The sequence below is a fragment of the Rhinoderma darwinii genome, chromosome 10 (assembly GCF_050947455.1).
Source record: "Rhinoderma darwinii isolate aRhiDar2 chromosome 10, aRhiDar2.hap1, whole genome shotgun sequence".
Classification (NCBI taxonomy): domain Eukaryota; kingdom Metazoa; phylum Chordata; class Amphibia; order Anura; family Rhinodermatidae; genus Rhinoderma; species Rhinoderma darwinii.
The window spans coordinates 10,430,234-10,451,148 of NC_134696.1; the positions used below are offsets into that span (position 1 = coordinate 10,430,234).

General features: G+C 39.7%; 1 protein-coding gene across 1 annotated transcript in view; it reads right to left on the reverse strand.

Moving 5' to 3' along the window:
- DISP3 (dispatched RND transporter family member 3) overlaps positions 1-20,915 on the reverse strand; it is a 98,144-nt gene that overhangs the window by 43,537 nt on the left and 33,692 nt on the right. Inside the window, exons 2-5 of the mRNA XM_075839358.1 lie at positions 15,705-16,631; positions 14,696-14,915; positions 2,725-2,861; positions 1,299-1,433 (exon numbers count right to left, since the gene is read on the reverse strand). Coding sequence (XP_075695473.1) covers positions 1,299-1,433; positions 2,725-2,861; positions 14,696-14,915; positions 15,705-16,626 — 1,414 coding nt within the window. The 5' untranslated portion in view covers positions 16,627-16,631. The remainder of the gene's footprint in view (positions 1-1,298; positions 1,434-2,724; positions 2,862-14,695; positions 14,916-15,704; positions 16,632-20,915) is intronic.

A 20,915-nucleotide genomic window follows, 5' to 3' on the forward strand; every position in this document is an offset into this window, starting at 1 on the left:
TGGGCTGGTGTGAGCACCAGGCAATCCTGAGCCGATGCCGGATCCCACTGGGCTTTTTGGTCCCATGGTAATCTGGGTAAACACTTTCTACATGTGTCATGCCAAAGGTGGATTACAGATGGGGTCCACTGTGACTGTAACCCAAAGACCCACATAGACCCTGAGCCGGCCCTGGCCCCTATAAACTGTGCCGCCATTGACATGTGTCTGGTTAGTATATTCTACCCCTAGACTATGCCAGCTAATGTAAAACTGAATTGTTTTTCAATGCTGCAAATGAAAAGGACGCTAAAAGGACATATTGACATCTCCACTATCTGTCCCTGTTCCAGCGAGTTGTTAGCAGCGGCGTGCGTCATTGTAATCTGTGCAAAATGGCTTGTTCTAAGATGAGTATTCAGCCCGGGGAACGCTACAGATCATAGATGCTTATAATGTCACAGAGCAATTACCCCTCTGATCTCCCCAGCGTTATCTGCTGGGAGATACATCACTTTCGTGGCTTTGTCTTCCTTATTTCAAGCTGTCTGTTTAGATGGCTGCTGACACCACGGTGCAGACGTGCCTGCCTCACACATACTGTCACTACACCATGAGCTCTGCACAGCTGTATGGAGCCAAAAAGAGCGAAGATACATTCAAACTTTTACATTTATTTCTGCCCCGTTGCATTTTTTGGATGGCCGGCAATCAAGAGTAATGCCAAGAAAATACTGCCATACATTGTCTATATAATAAGCGCCATACATTGTCTATATAATAAGCGCCATACATTGAACACATAGTAGTGCCATACAGGGCCAGCTGAGGAGATACTTTGCCTACCCCACCATTGGCATGGCACATGTAGAGGATATTTACCAAAATTACCGTGGGCCACCCAGACTATTGGTCTCTGGCATCTACTTAGGTTTCCTTGATGCTGATGTCTGGTGCCATACAGTGCACATGTGGAGTACGAGAACTGCTAAACATTACCTACATTGCAGTGCCAGCTGTTTTCATATAAATAATTCTTGACAAGCCACCAAAAATATTAGAGCACGCCGCACATGGCGGGTGTAAATGGCTCATACGTTTTTTTTAATTCACAGGACCGTCCATCTGTTATGTAAATAAAGGGTGTTTCAGGGGTGTACGTCCTGACCGAGCTAGCAGGACAGATATTTCTGTTGAGATCCTCTAGTCCCCTGGTTTATCTGTAGCCTTTATGCTTCATCGTTATTTCATGATTTTAAAAGAAAAAAACAAAAACATTCACAAGACGCAAAAAAATTGCAATGGTATAAAATACTCACCAATCCCAACAATGACGAAAGCTGCCACCCCATTGAGAATTCCAAGATATTGTATTCCAAATGCCACGTGATACAGAAAAAGGGCCACGAGGCAACTCAGACCAATGCTGGCAATCCCAAAGAAGGTAAGGAACACTGCACAGAGCAGAAGAGCGAGTGAATGATATTCAAAACAATTAATGGGTGAATCCAACAACTTGGAAATGAGATGATTTTTAGTTTGTGACCCTTTGACTTTATTTCCAGTGGCCACCGACAAACATTTTACTATAATGATTGATGAGGCATCTGAACTTCCCTAAATCCCCATAAACCTTAATCTAATAAGACTAATCAGCTAAACAATGAGAAAAATAGGAATAAGAAGAAGCCAACAGAGAGTAAATACCGATACAGCTGATAGAGGAAGAGAGGGAGGAGGAGCAGGGTGGAGAGACTGAAGAGGAATGAAGAGCAAAAGAAACAGAAGGAGGTGTTGAAGACGAAGAAGGATTAGAAGAAAGGAGAAGTAAAAGGAAGAGGAGGAAGAAGGAGGAGCAAAAGGAGAACTAGAGGAAGAAGGAGGAGCAAAAAGAGAACTAGAGGGAGAAGGAGGAGCAAAAAGAGAACTAGAGGGAGAAGGAGGAGCAAAAAGAGAACTAGAGGGAGAAGGAGGAGCAAAAGGAGAACTAGAGGGAGAAGGAGGAGCAAAAGGAGAACTAGCGGGAAAAGGAGGAGCAAAAGGAGAACTAGAGGAAGAAAGTGGAGCAATAGGAGAACTAGAGGGAGAAGGAGGAGCAAAAGGAGAACTAGAAGGAAAAGGAGGAGCAAAATGAGAACTAGAGGAAGAAGGTGGAGCAAAAGGAGAACTAGAGGGAGGAGGAGCAAAAGGAGAACTAGAGGGAGAAGGAGGAGCAAAAGGAGAACTAGAGGGAGAAGGAGGAGCAAAAGGAGAACTAGAGGAAGAAGGTGGAGCAAAAGGAGAACTAGAGGAAGAAGGAGGAGCAAAAAGAGAACTAGAGGGAGAAGGAGGAGCAAAAAGAGAACTAGAGGGAGAAGGAGGAGCAAAAGGAGAACTAGAGGGAGAAGGAGGAGCAAAAGGAGAACTAGAAGGAAAAGGAGGAGCAAAATGAGAACTAGAGGAAGAAGGTGGAGCAAAAGGAGAACTAGAGGGAGGAGGAGCAAAAGGAGAACTAGAGGGAGAAGGAGGAGCAGAAGGGAAAATAGAGGGATAAGGGGGAGAAAGAAAAAAAATGGGAAATGGAGGGAGAAGGAGGAGCTGAAAAAAAAGGAGGAGCAGAGGGTAGAGTAGAAGAAGAAGTAGAAGAAAATAAAAAATAGGAGAAGAAGGAGAATGAAGGAGAAGGAGAAGTGTAGGTAGAAGCAGAGAAATATAAAATATGAGAATGTACACATGAGGAACATATTTCTGGAGATGAGACCGTACCGGAGAAGGAGGTGAGGATATACACCAGGATGGCGATACAACTGCTGCTGATGAAGGCCAGTAACATGTCATTGTTGAACGTCGTTCTCACTTCATAGTCAAATAGGTCGGTTCCTCCGTACAGAACTTGCACTTTACTTACACATACAAATGGAAAAAGAAAAACTTTATAAGCCTCAAAGAAAAATTAGCAAAAAAGGAATAATTGTATATAAACAATATACACATATCACAATATTACAAACCTCCCAATATATGAATAGTGGTCTGGGTATACATACTGTGAGACAGTGACAGGTAAGGTATGTTCACACCCAAAATTAAAACTGGCTGAAAATGACGGAGTTGTTTTCAAGGGAAAAGAACCTCTGATTTTCAGCCGTTTTTGTAGCCGAAAAAGTTTTTTGAGCCGTTTTTTGGAGCCGTTTTTGGAGCTGTTTTTCCATTGACACAATGTAAAACAGCTCAAGAAGTGATATGCTCCTTCTTTTTACAGGTCGTCTTTTTACGTGCCGTTTTTTAAAACAGCGGTGTAAAATAACGCCCCGTGTGAACTAAACGCCGTTTTTCCCATTGAATTGGGAAAAATGGGCAGCTGTTTGTAGGCGTTTAGCTGGCGATTTCAAGGCGTATTTTGAGGCGTTTACCCGAAATACGCCTGAAAACTCTGCGTGTGAACATACCCGTAATGTCATTGAGGGACGGCACATTCCCCCTAGAGTCCTGTTGTATGTGACTTTGTCTCCAGGAAATGTTTAGTTTAAAATGGAAACCTTGGACTTGACAAAGCTGGCTAGTTGGAAAAGGACCTGGAGTCGGACTGGGGAAGAGTAATGTGGATTCCCAAATCTCTAGTCCATCTCTGTCATTAGGGCCAGACTGCTGGTCAGGGTTGACGGACTCACTTATGGGTCTGACTCCTGAGTCTGGGACATCGCCCGCGGTCTGTGAGTAAATGTCTGTGTTGCTGAGTCTCCGGTGCCCGGTAGGAAGGCGTCTGGTATAGTCAGGGACTGTACTTGTGTAGTGCTCAGCCGCGCAGGTTTCTTTTGTTTTTACTTGAAATGGAATAGGCTTATTTTCTCATTTTGGACTATATTTGCTATGTCGCTGTCTCTGACTGCTGTGAACACGCCTGCCTCACTCCACTGATCCCTCACAATGCACTATACATTACTTGTCAATCTGGAGCTGGGGTAGACAGGGGGCTCCTCTGACTCTATTACCTCAGTGCCCAAATACACCAGGAATAGTCTATAGGCTCCAGGAATAGTGACAGGGAGGACATTTTGCCTTTTAGAAGCACAAGGGCCCAAAGAAAAAGGCGGCCCACGCCACAGAGGTTACAATTTTTTCGTTTCTCTCGTCCCCATTCTCGCTCTATGGATCTCTCATCGATTATACAGACAATTCATCATCCGAGACAGCCAATCATTGAGCCTCTATCATTTTCCGAACTTCTCTGTGATTCGCTGATGAAGCAGTACTTGGGTATATGGAGTAGAGAGAGGAGCCTTCAGTACACGTAGTTAACCCTTTCAATGCACTACCCTAGACCATAAAGGATGCCATCATAAACCTCCCACTGCCCAAGACCACCAGGGATGTTATCATGAACCCCTTTGCTATCCTAGACCACAGGGGCCTCCAGTTGTCTGTCTGTCCCTGAATAACTATATACTCTAATAACCTAATGAAAAAATAATAATGAAAAAATATATATATATTCGAGGCCGTGGAGTCGAACCAGAATCAGTACCAGCAGGAAAGAAAAAAAAAAAGAAGCTGTTCCCTGTATAACAGAAATTCTGAGAAATGACAAATAATGAATTCACATAAAAAAAAATCCCAAAATATCTGGTACATATAAGACAAAATCAGCAGAACATCGTGTCAGCGGCAGAGTCTGATGTAGTGCTCAACTCCGTCTGATAATGTCACTTCTCCGATAACAATCTGATGAGTGAAGGATTCTGGGTATTAAACACCAACCAAGGTGACTAATCAGGAATTGTATTCATACTCAAACCCGATACATAAAAACATGGCAGTGCTGCAAGAACAGGAGAAAATCCACAACGACTTGAGATATGAGTGTAGGAGTCATAAAGCCGAGTTATAAATCAGGAGATAGTTTTATGCTTGCAATACCCACATCCGACCAGCGGAGGCAGTAGAGAAACAAGATCCAGATTCAATTTTTCTTTATTGCATCTTTAATGTTTCAAAATGTTTTACCGCTGCCTTTTACTACCATTCGTTAATGGCCCGTTAGTATCCACTTAATGGGTTAGGTTTCTCTAATTTATCTTATGAGTCTGCGAATTTCTTCCACAACAGTCTACAAAGAGAATGCATTAATAAAAGTTGCCATATAATGCAATATATTGGAGATATCATTGGATTTCACAGTGCTAATTATTTGACTTAATCATTTATATGGTAATGACAGCATTGTATATGGAAAGTTTACTAGGATTCAGTTAGAGAATTGTCTGAGAATACATTTCAAATTCAATCTGTAGGGTTAGGGCCAGATTAAGGTGGGAGGGGGGCCCCTATCCTGCCTCTGTGATCAGACCCCACTTGATCGATCCCCTATTGCAGTCACATTAAGACGAGATAACCGTACATATATGTGGCCCTCTCTGCAGAAGTCTATGAGAGTTATGAAAACATATAGTCAGATCCATACGTGGCCATCTCTCCTCCTCTTCCGGGTTGGATAGGAAGACTGACCCGTTATATTATATAGTGATATTTTCTCAGAGGCGTAACTTGAAGCTCCTGGGCCCCAATACAAAATCTGTAACAGGGCCCCCACCTACCACTTGCCATTTATACCACTGGTGTCTTTGGACCCCCCTTAGGCACCAGATCCTGAGTAAAACTGCTACCTCTGCACCCCATATAGCCTCTTTAATTGTCCCCAGTGCCCCATAATTTCACAGAATAAAGTCTGCATATTCCAATCATACACATGTAGAGACCAGGACAGGTTTGAGATGAACCTCACCCCAACGTCTACCCAGTCTACTTTTTTATATAAATACTTCTGCACGTGGTGCACATATCGCCCCATAATAATTCTTCTGATGTTCCATTCAATTCAGTGGAGCCTTTTTATGTGACACATAAATAGAAATCAATGGAATTTCCAAGATCATTCTGTGTAGAAGGACATGAGCAACAAAAATGTTCTGACCAGCCCCGAAGGGGTTTGCAGGGCATTATTGAACACCATTGATTTGAGTCTGAAGAATTTTTATGTAGGACACTCCAAGGTAGAACAATCTCCAAAGAGCACCAAATGGGTTCGGGCACGTTGTTGAGCACCAAAGGGGTTTGAAGTTTATTATTGTGCTCCTTGGCTCCAAGAAATGTTGGTGACCCCATCTCATGGGACCCACTAATGTGAAAAAGAAGAGGGCTTCCTTCTATTGCTGGTACGTGCCCAGCAGGACCTTAAACTTGCCCCCACATACCTTCTTCTCATCCCTTGTAGAAGCGTAGGTGGCAAGAACCTCTTGTTGTCTCCACCTCACTTGGTCACTGTGCAGATAGCCCATAACAAAGGGGGATAGAGGTATCATGGGCTTTATAGGTATATACACCCCTATGTATATCTGTTCTTAGTTTACAAAATAAGACTCCCACACGTAGAGTCATATTATAAGTATGTAACTCGATTTGCAAATTCGTAATCTGTTCTCATATTTCCCTGGCTTGTCAGGCTCGTCAAGGAGTTTTTCTACTTTGTTCTCTTGTAGAAAATTGCTGATGTCTACAGAAAGGGATCTAGAGGTAGTGTTATTCTGGAGGATGTGGGAAGATACGTGGAGACAGTCTTATTTAAGAGAATAGTACGGTGTCAATATGGAGAGGCGCGGGTGAGGTCTACACTGCACTGTCAGCAAGAGAAGGTTGGACGGTTGAAGCGACATCTGTGCAGAGTTCAGTATGACTGGGTAGATTTTATTTAGAAAAGAGTCCGGGAAATATCATAATTATGTCACAGCGCACATCACATGATGCTATTAGTAGGAGCTCAGGAGATTGGATCTCTGCTGATTCCAAAACTGAAGGGACCTCAGAGGTCTAGATAGTGCCTGGACCCCTATGAGAGGTCAATAGAGTGCCTACACCGCTAAATATCTCTAGATCCCTATGATAGCTATATAGAGGGTCTGCACCCCTATTAGAAGTTTATAGAGTGCATGGTCTCCTACGAGACATCTATAGTGTTCCTGGACCACTTTGAAAGATCTATAGAGGCTAGGACCCCTATGAGAGATCTATAGAGGTCTGGACCCCTTCAATAGATCTATAGAGTGCCTGGACCTATACGAGAGCTCTGTAGAAGGCTAGAGCTCTATGAGAGGTTTATAGATTGCCTGAACCCCTATAATAGGTTGGTAGACTGGCTGGACCCATAGAAGAGGTCTATGGCTAGACCATTAGGAGAGATCTAAAAAGTGCCTGGACCCCTATGAGAAGTCTATAGGGTGCCCAGTCTGATACGAAAGATCTGTAGAGTACCTGCAACCCTATGAAAGATCTATAGAGGCTTGGACCCCTTCAAGAGATCTATAGAGGCCCAGACCCATATGAGAGATCTATAAAGTTCCTGGACCGCTATGAGAGGTCTAAAGAGTGCCTGGACCCCTATGAGAGGTCTAGGACCACTATGAGAGGTCTAAAGAGTTCCTGGACCCTATGAGAGGTCTATAGAGTGTCTGAACCCCTATGTGCTGATGTTATTTCTCCGTTCCTCATTGAACTGATGTAATATACACTGTTTCATTGTGATGGACTTGACATTGGACATCCAAAACAAATATGCCACTTTCCCTCGAAAAAGCAGAAGAGAAGTGAAAGGGAGCTTGACCCAATTAATGTAAGACTTGCCCATGGGTGGTGCCTAGGGATGAGGTGTTAGAATTTCTGAATCCAACCAGAGCAACAGTTACTTGTACGTTCCCCTGTGCTGAACTAGCGTCTCATTGCACCCACAATAAAATACACTTGGTGATCGTGGAGTTTAGCCAAACTTATCTCCAGAGTCCCTGTCATTCTATTTTGACTCTGTCTCACGTATCATCATCTTCCAGTCTGAGTCCTCTCCCTGTGACCTTGACCATGCTCATGCTACACTACTGGTTGCCAAACTTGGCCCGTCTGACTTCCTTGATGTTTCCCTCAGCAGCTGGTACAAGATATTACCCTAGGAAGTCAACACGTTCTTGATGGGGTTCATTGGTGAAAGATGGAGGACCTACTAGACTCTGTGCCTCAGGTTGGCCATTACCAATCCTAGTTGGTGCAAGGAAATGCACTTGTTATCCACCAAATTAATGACAGATCTTAAATACATATAAAGTCATTGATACTTAGGTGGAGGACCCTCATATTGCAACTTCACCAGGGACCCGGGGCTTCAAGCCTCTGGTCTTACCCACATTAATCAAGAAGAATCCCTCCTAAGTGCATCAAGGAGACAGTGAGTGTGGTAGTGTGGTACTACAGGTCCCATCATAGACATCATGCCCACTGTTCACAGATCATATAAGCAGTCAACCAAATAAAACACAAACACCAAACATAACTCTTTTTGGGCCGTAAACGCCCGAAAATCGCGGGTGGCTTTAAAAACGTCTGAAAATCAGTATTTTCAGACGTTTTTTGTTAAGCGTGTGAACATAGCCTCATGCATGTCTAAATTTTACAAACATAGAAGAGAAACAAATGATCCCTCCGGCATAAAAACTCAGAATATGTGAACGTTAAACAAGTGAGATGTAATTAGAAATCAATTCCAATCACGTAAAACAAAGAAGTAAAAGGCTCTGAGAATTTAAACTCTTTTAAAAACGTCTAAATTAACCTGAGAGATCACTTTACATTACTGTCTCCTCCAAAACCCAAACCTTCATAGAAGCGATTGCCCCACGTAAGTCATATAATCATTCTACTTATCTCACGAACATGAAGTACAAGATGATCCTGAGACAACCAGACAGTGAGATCAACTAGTGTAACACATCATTAAAAGGAAAACTAATCTTATCCGTAGGGGGCAGTGTCATAGCAGTTACATTCCGGTATATAGGGGGCAGTATTATAGTAGTTATATTCTTGTATATAGGGGGCAGTATTATAGTAGTTATATTCTTATATATAGGGGGCAGTATTATAGTAGTTATATTCTTGTATATAGGGGGCAGTATTATAGTAGTTATATTCTTGTATATAGGGAGCAGTATTATAGTATTTATATTCTTGTATATAGGGAGCAGTATTATAGTAGTTATATTCTTGTATATAGGGAGCAGTATTATAGTAGTTATATTCTTGTATATAGGGAGCAGTATTATAGTATTTATATTCTTGTATATAGGGAGCAGTATTATAGTAGTTATATTCTTGTATATAGGGGGCAGTATTATAGTAGTTATATTCTTGTATATAGGGGCAGTATTATAGTAGTTATATTCTTGTATATAGGGAGCAGTATTATAGTAGTTATATTCTTGTATATAGGGGGCAGTATTATAGTAGTTATATTCTTGTATATAGGGGGCAGTATTATAGTAGTTATATTATTTTATATAGGAGGCAGTATTATAGTAGTTATATTCTTGTACATAGGGGGGCAGTATTATAGTAGTTATATTCTTGTATATAGGGGGCAGTATCATAGCAGTTATATTCTTGTATCTAGGTTGCAGTATCATAGCAGTTACATTCCTGTATATAGGGGGCAATATTATAGTAGTTATATTCTTGTATATAGGGGGCAGTATTATAGTAGTTATATTCTTGTATATAGGGGGCAGTATTATAGTAGTTATATTCTTGTATATAGGGGCAGTATTATAGTAGTTATATTCTTGTATGTAGGAGCAGTATTATAGTAGATATATTCTTGTATATAGGGGGCAGTATTATAGTAGTTATATTCTTGTATATAGGGGCAGTATTATAGTAGTTATATTCTTGTATATAGGGGGCAGTATTATAGTAGTTATATTCTTGTATATAGGGGGCAGTATTATAGTAGTTATATTCTTGTATATAGGAGGCAGTATTATAGTAGTTATATTCTTGTATATAGGAGCAGTATTATAGTAGTTATATTCTTGTATATAGGGGGCGGTATTATAGTAGTTATATTCTGTATATAGGAGGCAGTATTATAGTAGTTATATTCTTGTATATAGGGGGCAGTATTATAGTAGTTATATTCTTGTATATAGGGGGCAGTATTATAGTAGTTATATTCTTGTATATAGGGGCAGTATTATAGTAGTTATATTCTTGTACATAGGGGGCAGTATTAGGGTATGTGCACACACAGTAATTACGTCCGTAATTGACGGACGTATTTCGGCCGCAAGTACCGGACCGAACACAGTGCAGGGAGCCGGGCTCCTAGCATCATACTTATGTACGATGCTAGGAGTCCCTGCCTCGCTGCAGGACAACTGTCCTGTACTGTAATCATGTTTTCAGTACGGGACAGCAGTTCCACAGAGAGGCAGGGACTCCTAGCATCGTACATAAGTATGATGCTAGGAGCCCGGCTCCCTGCACTGTGTTCGGTCCGGGACTTGCGGCCGAAATACGTCCGTATATTACGGACGTAATTAGTGTGTGTGCACATACCCTTATAGTAATTATATTCTTGTATATAGGGGGCAGTATTATAGTAGTTACATTCTTGTTTATAGGGGGCTGTATTATAGTAGTTATATTCTTGTATATAGGGACAGTATTATAGTAGTTATATTCTTGTGTATAGGGGGCAGTATTATAGTAGTTATATTCTTGTATATAGGGGGCAGTATTATAGTAGTTATATTCTTGTATATTGGGACAGTATTATAGCAGTTATATTCTTGTATATAGGGGGCAGTATTATAGTAGTTATATTCTTGTATATAGGGCAGTATTATAGTAGTTATATTCTTGTATATAGGGTCATTATTATAGTAGTTATATTCTTGTATATAGGGGCAGTATTATAGTAGTTATATTCTTGTATATAGGGAAGTATTATAGTAGTTATATTCTTGTATATAGGGGCAGTATTATAGTAGTTATATTCTTGTATATAGGGGCAGTATTATAGTAGTTATATTCTTGTATATAGGGGGCAGTATTATAGTAGTTATATTTTTGTATATAGGGGGCAGTATTATAGTAGTTATATTCTTGTATATAGGGGGCAGTATTATAGTAGTTATATTCTTGTATATTGGGACAGTATTATAGTAGTTATATTCTTGTATATAGGGGCAGTATTATAGTAGTTATATTCTTGTATATAGGAGGCAGTATTATAGTAGTTATATTCATGTATATAGGAGCAGTATTATAGTAGTTATATTCTTGTATATAGGGAGCAGTATTATAGTAGTTATATTCTTGTATATAGGAGCAGTATTATAGTAGTTATATTCTTGTATATAGGGGGCAGTAATATAGTAGTTATATTCTTGTATATAGGGGCAGTATTATAGTAGTTATATTCTTGTATATAGGGGAGGTATTATAGTAGTTATATTCTTGTATATAGGGGCAGTATTATAGTAGTTATATTCCTATATATAGGAGCAGTATTATAGTAGTTATATTCTTGTATATAGGAGCAGTATTATAGCAGTTATATTCTTGTATATAGGGGGCAGTATTATAGTAGTTATATTCTTGTACATAGGAGCAGTATTATAGTAGTTATATTCTTGTATATGTGGGCAGTATTATAGTAGTTATATTCTTGTATATAGGGGGCAGTATTACAGTAGTTATATTCTTGTATATAGGAGCAGTATTATAGTAGTTATATTCTTGTATATAGGGGGCAGTATTATAGTAGTTATATTCTTGTATATAGGGGGCAGTATTATAGTAGTTACACTCTTGTATATAGGGGCAGTATTATAGTAGTTATATTCTTGTATATAGGGGGCAGTATTATAGTAGTTATATTCTTGTATATAGGGGGCAGTATTATAGTAGTTATATTCTTGTATATAGGGGGCAGTATTATAGTAGTTATATTCTTGTACATAGGGGCAGTATTATAGTAGTTATATTCTTGTATATAGGGTCAGTATTATAGTAGTTATATTCTTGTATATAGGAGCAGTAGTATATTAGTTATATTCTTGTACATAGGGGGCAGTATTATAGTAGTTATATTCTTGTATATAGAGGCAGTAATAAAGTAGATATATTCTTGTATATAGGAGCAATATTATAGTAGTTATATTCTTGTATATAGGGGCAGTATTATAGTAGTTATATTCTTGTATATAGGAGCAGTATTATAGTAGTTATATTCTTGTATATAGGAGCAGTATTATAGTATTTATATTCTTGTATATAGGGGCAGTATTATAGTAGTTATATTCCTGTATATAGGGGCAGTATTATAGTAGTTATATTCTTGTATATAGGGGGCAGTATTATAGTAGTTATATTCTTGTATATAGGGGGCAGTATTGTAGTAGTTATATTCTTGTATATAGGAGGCAGTATTATAGTAGTTATATTCTTGTATATAGGAGGCAGTATTATAGTAGTTATATTCTTGTATATAGGGGAAGTATTATAGTAGTTATATTCTTGTATATAGGGGCAGTATTATAGTAGTTATATTCTTGTATATAGGGGGCAGTATTATAGTAGTTATATTCTTGTATATAGGAGCAGTATTATAGTAGTTATATTCTTGTATATAGGGGGCAGTATTATAGTAGTTATATTCTTGTATATAGAGGCAGTAATAAAGTAGATATATTCTTGTATATAGGGGCAATATTATAGTAGTTAAATTCCTGTATATAGGGGCAGTATTATAGTAGTTATATTTTTGTATATAGGGGCAGTATTATAGTCGTTATATTCTTGTACATAGGGGGCAGTATTATAGTAGTTATATTCTTGTATATAGGGGGCAGTGTTATAGTAGTTATATTCTTGTGTATAGGGGGCAGTATTATAGTAGATATATTCTTGTATATAGGGGGCAGTGTTATAGTAGTTATATTCTTGTATATAGGGGACAGTATTATAGTAGTTATATTCTTGTCCATATGGGGCAGTATTATAGTCGTTATATTCTTGTATATAGGGGCAGTATTATAGTAGTTATATTCTTGTACATAGGAGCAGTATTATAGTAGTTATATTCTTGTATATAGGAGGCAGTAATATAGCCGTTATATTCTTGTATATAGTGGCAGTATTATAGTAGTTATATTCTTGTATACAGGAGCAGTATTATAGTAGTTATATTCTTGTATATAGGAGGCAGTATTATAGTAGTTATATTCTTGTATATAGGAGCAGTATTATAGTAGTTATATTCTTGTATATAGGGAGCAGTATTATAGTAGTTATATTCTTGTATATAGGGGACAGTATTATAGTAGTTATATTCTTGTACATAGGGGGCAGTGTTATAGTAGTTATATTCTTGTATATAGGGGGCAGTATTATAGTAGTTATATTCTTGTATATAGGGGCAGTATTATAGTAGTTATATTCTTGTATATAGGGGGCAGTATTATAGTAGTTATATTCTTGTATATAGGGGCAGTATTATAGTAGTTATATTCTTGTATATAGGGAGCAGTATTATAGTAGTTATATTCTTGTATATAGGAGCAGTATTATAGTAGTTATATTCTTGTACATAGGGGGCAGTAATATAGCCGTTATATTCTTGTATATAGTGGCAGTATTATAGTAGTTATATTCTTGTATACAGGAGCAGTATTATAGTAGTTATATTCTTGTATATAGGAGGCAGTATTATAGTAGTTATATTCTTGTATATAGGAGCAGTATTATAGTAGTTATATTCTTGTATATAGGGAGCAGTATTATAGTAGTTATATTCTTGTATATAGGGGACAGTATTATAGTAGTTATATTCTTGTACATAGGGGGCAGTGTTATAGTAGTTATATTCTTGTATATAGGGGGCAGTATTATAGTAGTTATATTCTTGTATATAGGGGCAGTATTATAGTAGTTATATTCTTGTATATAGGGGGCAGTATTATAGTAGTTATATTCTTGTATATAGGGGCAGTATTATAGTAGTTATATTCTTGTATATAGGGAGCAGTATTATAGTAGTTATATTCTTGTATATAGGAGCAGTATTATAGTAGTTATATTCTTGTACATAGGGGGCAGTATTATAGTAGTTATATTCTTGTATATAGGGGCAGTATTATAGTAGTTATATTCTTGTATGTAGGGGCAGTATTATAGTAGTTATATTCTTGTATATAGGGGGCAGTATTATAGTAGTTATATACTTGTATATAGAGGGCAGTATTATAGTAGTTATATTCTTGTATATAGGGAGCAGTATTATAGTAGTTATATTCTTGTATATAGGGGGCAGTATAATAGTAGTTATATTCTTGTATATAGGGGGCAGTATTATAGTAGTTATATTCTTGTATATAGGGGCAGTATTATAGTAGTTATATTCTTGTATATAGGGGCAGTATTATAGTAGCTATATTCTTGTATATAGGGGCAGTATTATAGTAGTTATATTCTTGTATATAGGGGCAGTATTATAGTAGTTATATTCTTGTATATAGGGGGCAGTATTATAGTAGTTATATTCTTGTATATAGGGCAGTATTATAGTAGTTATATTCTTGTATATAGGGGCAGTATTATAGTAGTTATATTCTTGTATATAGGGGCAGTATTATAGTAGTTATATTCTTGTATATAGTGGGCAGTATTATAGTAGTTATAGTCTTGTATATAGGGGCAGTATTATAGTAGTTATATTCTTGTATATAGGAGCAGTATTATAGTAGTTATATTCTTGTATATAGAGGCAGTATTATAGTTGTTATATTCTTGTATATAGGGGGCAGTATTATAGTAGTTATATTCTTGTACATGTGGGCAATGTTATATGTAATAATACCTTGTGGATTCTTTTGATAAGATGTTTATGTAGGAGATGACAAAGTTTTGGAACTTCCTGTGCTGTTCCTCCCATCGATCCTCCACTGAGTAATAATTTGGTAGCGGAGCCCCAAACAATATTTCACTGCGCAGAAGAGAACTCTTCAGGTTTTCTATTGTGAGACCCTCATCTACATACCAGTAGAACTCAGGATGGGTCATTGCCAGTTTTAGAGATCCTACAAGAAAAATGACCATTAGTCTACATTCAAAATACATGCATAAAGTATGTTCTCGACGTTGGAGCCAGCGCGTCACACAGGCGGATCACCGCGCTCCTGTGGATACCTGACAATGTCATTCGTTATGCTGGAGAAGGGACAGTGACAAATATTGATAGAACTAGGGTCAGGCTTGTGACCTTTAAGGAACTTATCTGCTTTGGTCAATGTGAGTGGATATGCCCTTTAATATTTAGCTAATTTTTATTATTCCTTTTCTTTAGACATAACTCGGTCATCCTCTATGAGTTTGAGTGGAGAAACGGTAAGGGTATGTTCACACGGCGGGCGTCCGTAACGGATGAAATTACGGGGATGTTTCAGCCTGAAAACATCCCCGTAATTTCAGCCGTACCGGCATGTGCAGGCGCTTGAACGCCGCGTCAATTACGGCCGTAATTAGCGCTGCTATTCATTGGAGTCAATGAATAGCGGCTCCAATTACGGCCAAAGAAGTGACAGGTCACTTCTTTGACGCGGGCGTCTATTTACGCGCCGTCATTTGACAGCGGCGCGTAAATATACGCCTCGTGTGAACAGACAAACGTCTGCCCATTGCTTTCAATGGGCAGATGTTTGTCAGCGCTATTGAGGCGCTATTTTCGGGCGTAATTCGGGGCAAAAACGCCCGATTTACGTCCGTAAATAGGCCGTGTGAACATACCCTAAGAAAGAAAATAATTTAAATTGCCGGCAAGGTGTTCCATGGATTTGATGTTGATGAAGTTTAACCATGTAAAGTCTTACCGTGCACATCAGCCAAGTCTTGCCCCATTCCATCATAGTAGATCTTTCCTCCTTTCTCTGTGGGGAAGAAGTAGGTGAGAAGGGAACTAGGAGGTGAGCAGAAGGAGTAAGATCCAAGCGGAAGATCCTTGAGAACCTCATGAGGTTTCCAACAAAACTCCCGGAAGTGGGGGTGATCCATGATCTTCCTCTCTATCGTGTGAATGGTCATCAAACGTTCCTCTGTAAATATGTTATTTTCCTCATCCCCTCTAGCTAAGAAAATAATCTCAATCCGCCAATGAGCGTGGCTCTGAGTGTTAGGAGTCACGTAAACCCCTGAAAACTCCTTAACCGAAGCCCCACGAGGGTGACGGGACTGGTTCGTGGCCGAGGACAAGGGCATTGAAGGTTCAGTGGTGGTGAAGTTAGTTCTCGCTGTAGTGTTGTGCCATATAGAGTTCCTTTTAACCCTTAGAGGGCTATCAGCCTGAGATGTATTCAGGTGGAGCTGTTGAAGCTGCTCAAAGATTAACCGTTGCAATGTTTCGGAAGTAAAATCGGCAACGTCCCTCCTATTCCTCCCCCAGGTGCCAAACTGGGATTTCAGAGCAAGGGTGAGTGCGTCAAACCTCTGGGAGGACTCGTGGTTGCGAATCTCAAAAGCATTGTAGGAGATGTCAATATCAAGGGTCGGGTAATGGACAAACATAATGATGGAAAGGACCACAGGGACTATACATCCTAAAGCCAATAAAACGGTGGCGCAATAAACGTTTGTGAAGATCCATCCCACTATGTTCCAAAATTCACAGGTTGGCATGGCGTCTTTTAAAGGCTTAGAAGTCCATTGGCAAGTATTACATATGGGTGACCGGAAGGACATCTCATCGTCCTCATCTTCAAACCAAGCATCTTGTAACAAGGGGTCATCTGCGTCCATAGTCCCTGAAGAACATGAGGAAGAAACAATATTAATTCAAGATGATGGACGTGGTTGAAAGTTACATTCAGAATTTGAAAATTATAATTCAATGGCAAATTTAATTTGGAATACTTTACCCCCTTATTCTAAGAACACAGACAAAATAGATTATGCTTCTACTGCTACACCTACTGCCATTGACAAGCGGCCATTTTGAACCACCCAGTGTCCCATGGCATAGGATATTGACATGACCGTCATCGGTCTCATCCATTGTAGGGTCTGGTGATGACCCTCGGAGTACATCTAAAGAAGTTATGAACCCAGAAGTCACAGATCCCCACATTTTGATCTTAGGAGGAGTTCCCTCAAACAAGTCTGTTTAGCATTGAGAGGCAGTATCTTATACAGCAAACAGGTCTCCATGTGACCATATAGCCATATGTGCTCAAATGGTGGTCACCTAAATGGGAAGACAATTCATTTCTAAGCAAATAAAACTAGTAATAACCCTGCTGAATACACTACGAGGATAACTGCATAACGAGAAAAATATTATGTTAAGGTACTTACAGTAAAAACATGGTGGACTTAGGCTCTACTTTGACCAATCACTTTTTATTAGAAGCTGGTAATAGGGTATCTCACTGCAGCGATCAGCAGCAATATGCAAGAGAACCTGGCAGCAAGTGACTACTTTCCCTGCAGTGCCACCACAGGGCAAATTAAGTATTACATCGTGCTTATGGAAATCGATGGGCTGTTCATGTAATGCATGGACATGCTGTGTCCTCCAGAGAGACAGACGCTCTTTCTGGCTGATCTAGCTAATAGATGGAGACCCTGACATAAATATGGGGGGCCCTAAGTTCTAGCAATGGATAATTCATCTAAAGAGCCAATGTAGCGTTGTATATAGTCCGTAGTAATAATACCACCGGAGTGCAATTATAAGAGCTGGGTTTACAATAGAATGAAAAGGTCGGGTCTTCAGAATTGTTCCCTGTGGGGCCCTCAGTACCTCGCCCCTACACTGCCATGTTTTATTAGACGAAAAAAAGAAATATTCCCGCACCCGAATACATTTATTGCTTTTTTATACAATTGCCTGGGACTAAATGTCAGCAAGATTCCTGCTTTCTGCGGCTGCATTTCTATAATGGGATCCCCGCTCGCTACAATAAAATCTAATCAGTTTACAGACTAGAACCTTTTTGTGGCAATTTGATTTATACATTCATTGTGGAGAAAAACAGGATCTGATTTATGGCTACATTATCTTATATTTACAGATACGAGGCCGACATCACGGACCCTCGTCTTACTGCCGGATGAATACAGAACATGCGAGAGCCGAATGGGCCCTTAGTCTAAGGATTGGTGGGGGGGGGGCACCGATATTTTTATATTATTCTGTCTCCATTGACATGTAAGTAAATAATATTAGTATAATCAACTCAAACTGCTTGCTGTCAGTTAAATATACACTTTTCTTTACATCCAGAAATAAAATACATTAGGTCTATTTACACATGCAGCACATTGCTGTGCTTAATACTCTGCTCCAATGTATCGGTGCAGGTAAAATGTATCAAACTAGAGTGCAAACTGTTTAGCTCACAGAATATAGTCCAGACTGGATACAATTGTAACAAACCCTCTGCTGTGAGCAGAAGAACTAGGTATGTATGGGCTTTTAGCCTCTGGATGTAAACTAGAATAGTTTGGTTCACTGACAGCAAGCAGAAAACTTGAAAATGTGATGATTAAAACCCAGTCTATTAGAAAGTTGCAGAACGCTTAGTCATACAATAATCAAGCTTGAATTAGCTAAAATAGGAAAACCTTCCTAATGTCATTGTCCGCCAGTGTACACTGCTTTTATATATATATATATATATATATATATATATATATATATATATATATATTGCATTATTTTTTTTTGCTTTTTCATTCTCTATTGATTACTTTCTTTATATCTCTTTATAGTGTCTAGAGATCCGTCCTGATACGGATCTCAGAATCCTCGACGTAGTTTTAACTGATACAATTCTTACTACCTGCAGCAGCCACTAGGGGGAGCTAAGAAGTTGACTGTATAGTGTTTATTCAACTCAATATTAAAACTGTGAGCTCCCTCTAGTGGTGACTACAGACAACCAGAATTTTATCATGTACCTCTGCATTTACCATGCAGTTGATTCAGAGCTCTATATCAGGAAAACAGAGCTCTGCTTGCTGTAAAGATATATTAAGAAATGAATCAGCACAGAATACTGAACCTAAAAATGACATAGTGTTAAAAGGTGGACATTCCCTTTAAGGCTTTCCTATTGAAATAGGAATGATTGTGTCTTATTCTCCTTGCCACGCACAGACCATACAAAGCCTATTCGCCATCCTGCCTTCGAGCAATGACCTCCTTCCCTATTTCGCCATGTCTGGTCGCCGTGTCCGCCGTGGATCACATTGGAATTTGTATGCAGAGTAATAGCTGAAAATAGAGTCGTCTCAGTCCAGAGATGTATCTTCTTCAGATATGACAGCCTCAGCCACGTGCCAAGCAGACCCGTGCCTGTCAGCTGTCAGCGGCGGCCTCACAGTGGCAGCGACATGCAGCCGGTGTCTCTGACTTATCATATAATTGGTCTCACAGGTTCAAGTTCAATATGTGTGGCAGCCATGAATCTATATCTTGAAAGGGCGCAGCGTCTTCTGGTAACTGGGCCTCACAATGAGCCGCTCTCATCCTTGTAGTATGCAAAATAATCAATGAAATTCAATGTATTCACTCAACTCGTAACACGGCGGAGAAAGTCAGGAAAAGGCGGTCGACAAAATGCAAGACGACAGAGCGGCTCTAATGAGCTCCTTCACCAGGCTCAGGTTCATGGCTGCAAATTAGTCTCCGTCTTGTTCATAGAGTCGTTTCTACCAGATGTGATTTGCACCGGGCATATGTTCCCGTTCGTATATATTCGCATAGCCGATCCTCCTGAGAATGTGGATGCCACACAAATAAGCTTATTATGAAGGGAGAGCCCCAAATCAAGGTCAAAACACCGCCATCCCCCAACGCATCATCCCCGTCTTCAACTCACAGCCCCTCCCCCATAGATACCTATTTAGAGGGTACCCTGGGACCGCAGTCGCAGTATCGGCTATCTAGCCACATTCATGTTCAAAGGAAATAAATATCCTGGTACATGTTAGAAAACGTACAAATTTACGCCCATACTGACATCCTCTGTAAAACATCGTTGTGTAAACTCCCACCATTCCCTTGGTTGTCCCCGTATCCTCTGTAATAGACTATGGTGCTAATAGTGATAATTTAGCCAAAATAAAATAATTTGTGGGTGTGGTTAAATCCAATCCACATGTATGATGTCATTGTGGGCGTGGCCAGGACATGAAGGTCAATCCTGGGGTCATTTGTGAATTATGTCAAGAGATGATTGCACAGATTTGATTATTGAACTGATCAATCTACAGATTCCTGCGTGGCAGATGTAAGTAAAGGAAATGTCACTGCCCCTTTAATGCCATAATCCTGGTGGTATGCACTTATTAAAGGGTCTATTTGTTAAAAGGGTCCTAAATCATAGTTTTTACCTCTGGTGCGGCCCCCAGGGATCAGCTGTAATCTGTGCGGGAACCTTGCAGCATGTGTTACATTTTCCTGCAGCGCCACCACAGGGGAAATGAAGCATTACACCGTTTTCATTGAAATCTATGGGCTGCAGGGTCCTCCAGAGTCAGAGGCCCTCTTTGTAGTTGCTCTCAGCTCTGGATGGGGGACTTGAATAGGGACCCCCCTCTATTATGGGGTTGTCTCATGAAGATACCCCCGATACAAATTCCCATTTAGAGCTTATGGACGTCATAAAGGAGAGACCCACACTCAGGACTTACTTTATGAACCAGAATACAGAGCCGCTCTTCTATACTGGTAGACTCAACCGTCCACGTATTATATGGACGTCCACATTTCGCCTGCAGCTGCCGCTGTCTGGCTGGCCACGGCTGCCTTGGCAAAATCAGCTGTTTGATGGGAGTGCCAGGAGCGGCTCCGTCCTAAAACTCAGAATTAGGGCCCATTCACACGACCATGAATGTCGTCCATGTCCTGTGCATGGAAATCACACGCAGCACACGGACCATTGATTTCAATGGGGCCGTTCACACATGCAGGAGATTTCACGCAGCGAGAGTCCGTTGCGTGAAATTCACTGCATGTCCTATATTGCTGCGTTTTCACGCACCTACTCGCCCATTGAAATCAAAGGGTGCCTGAAAACCAC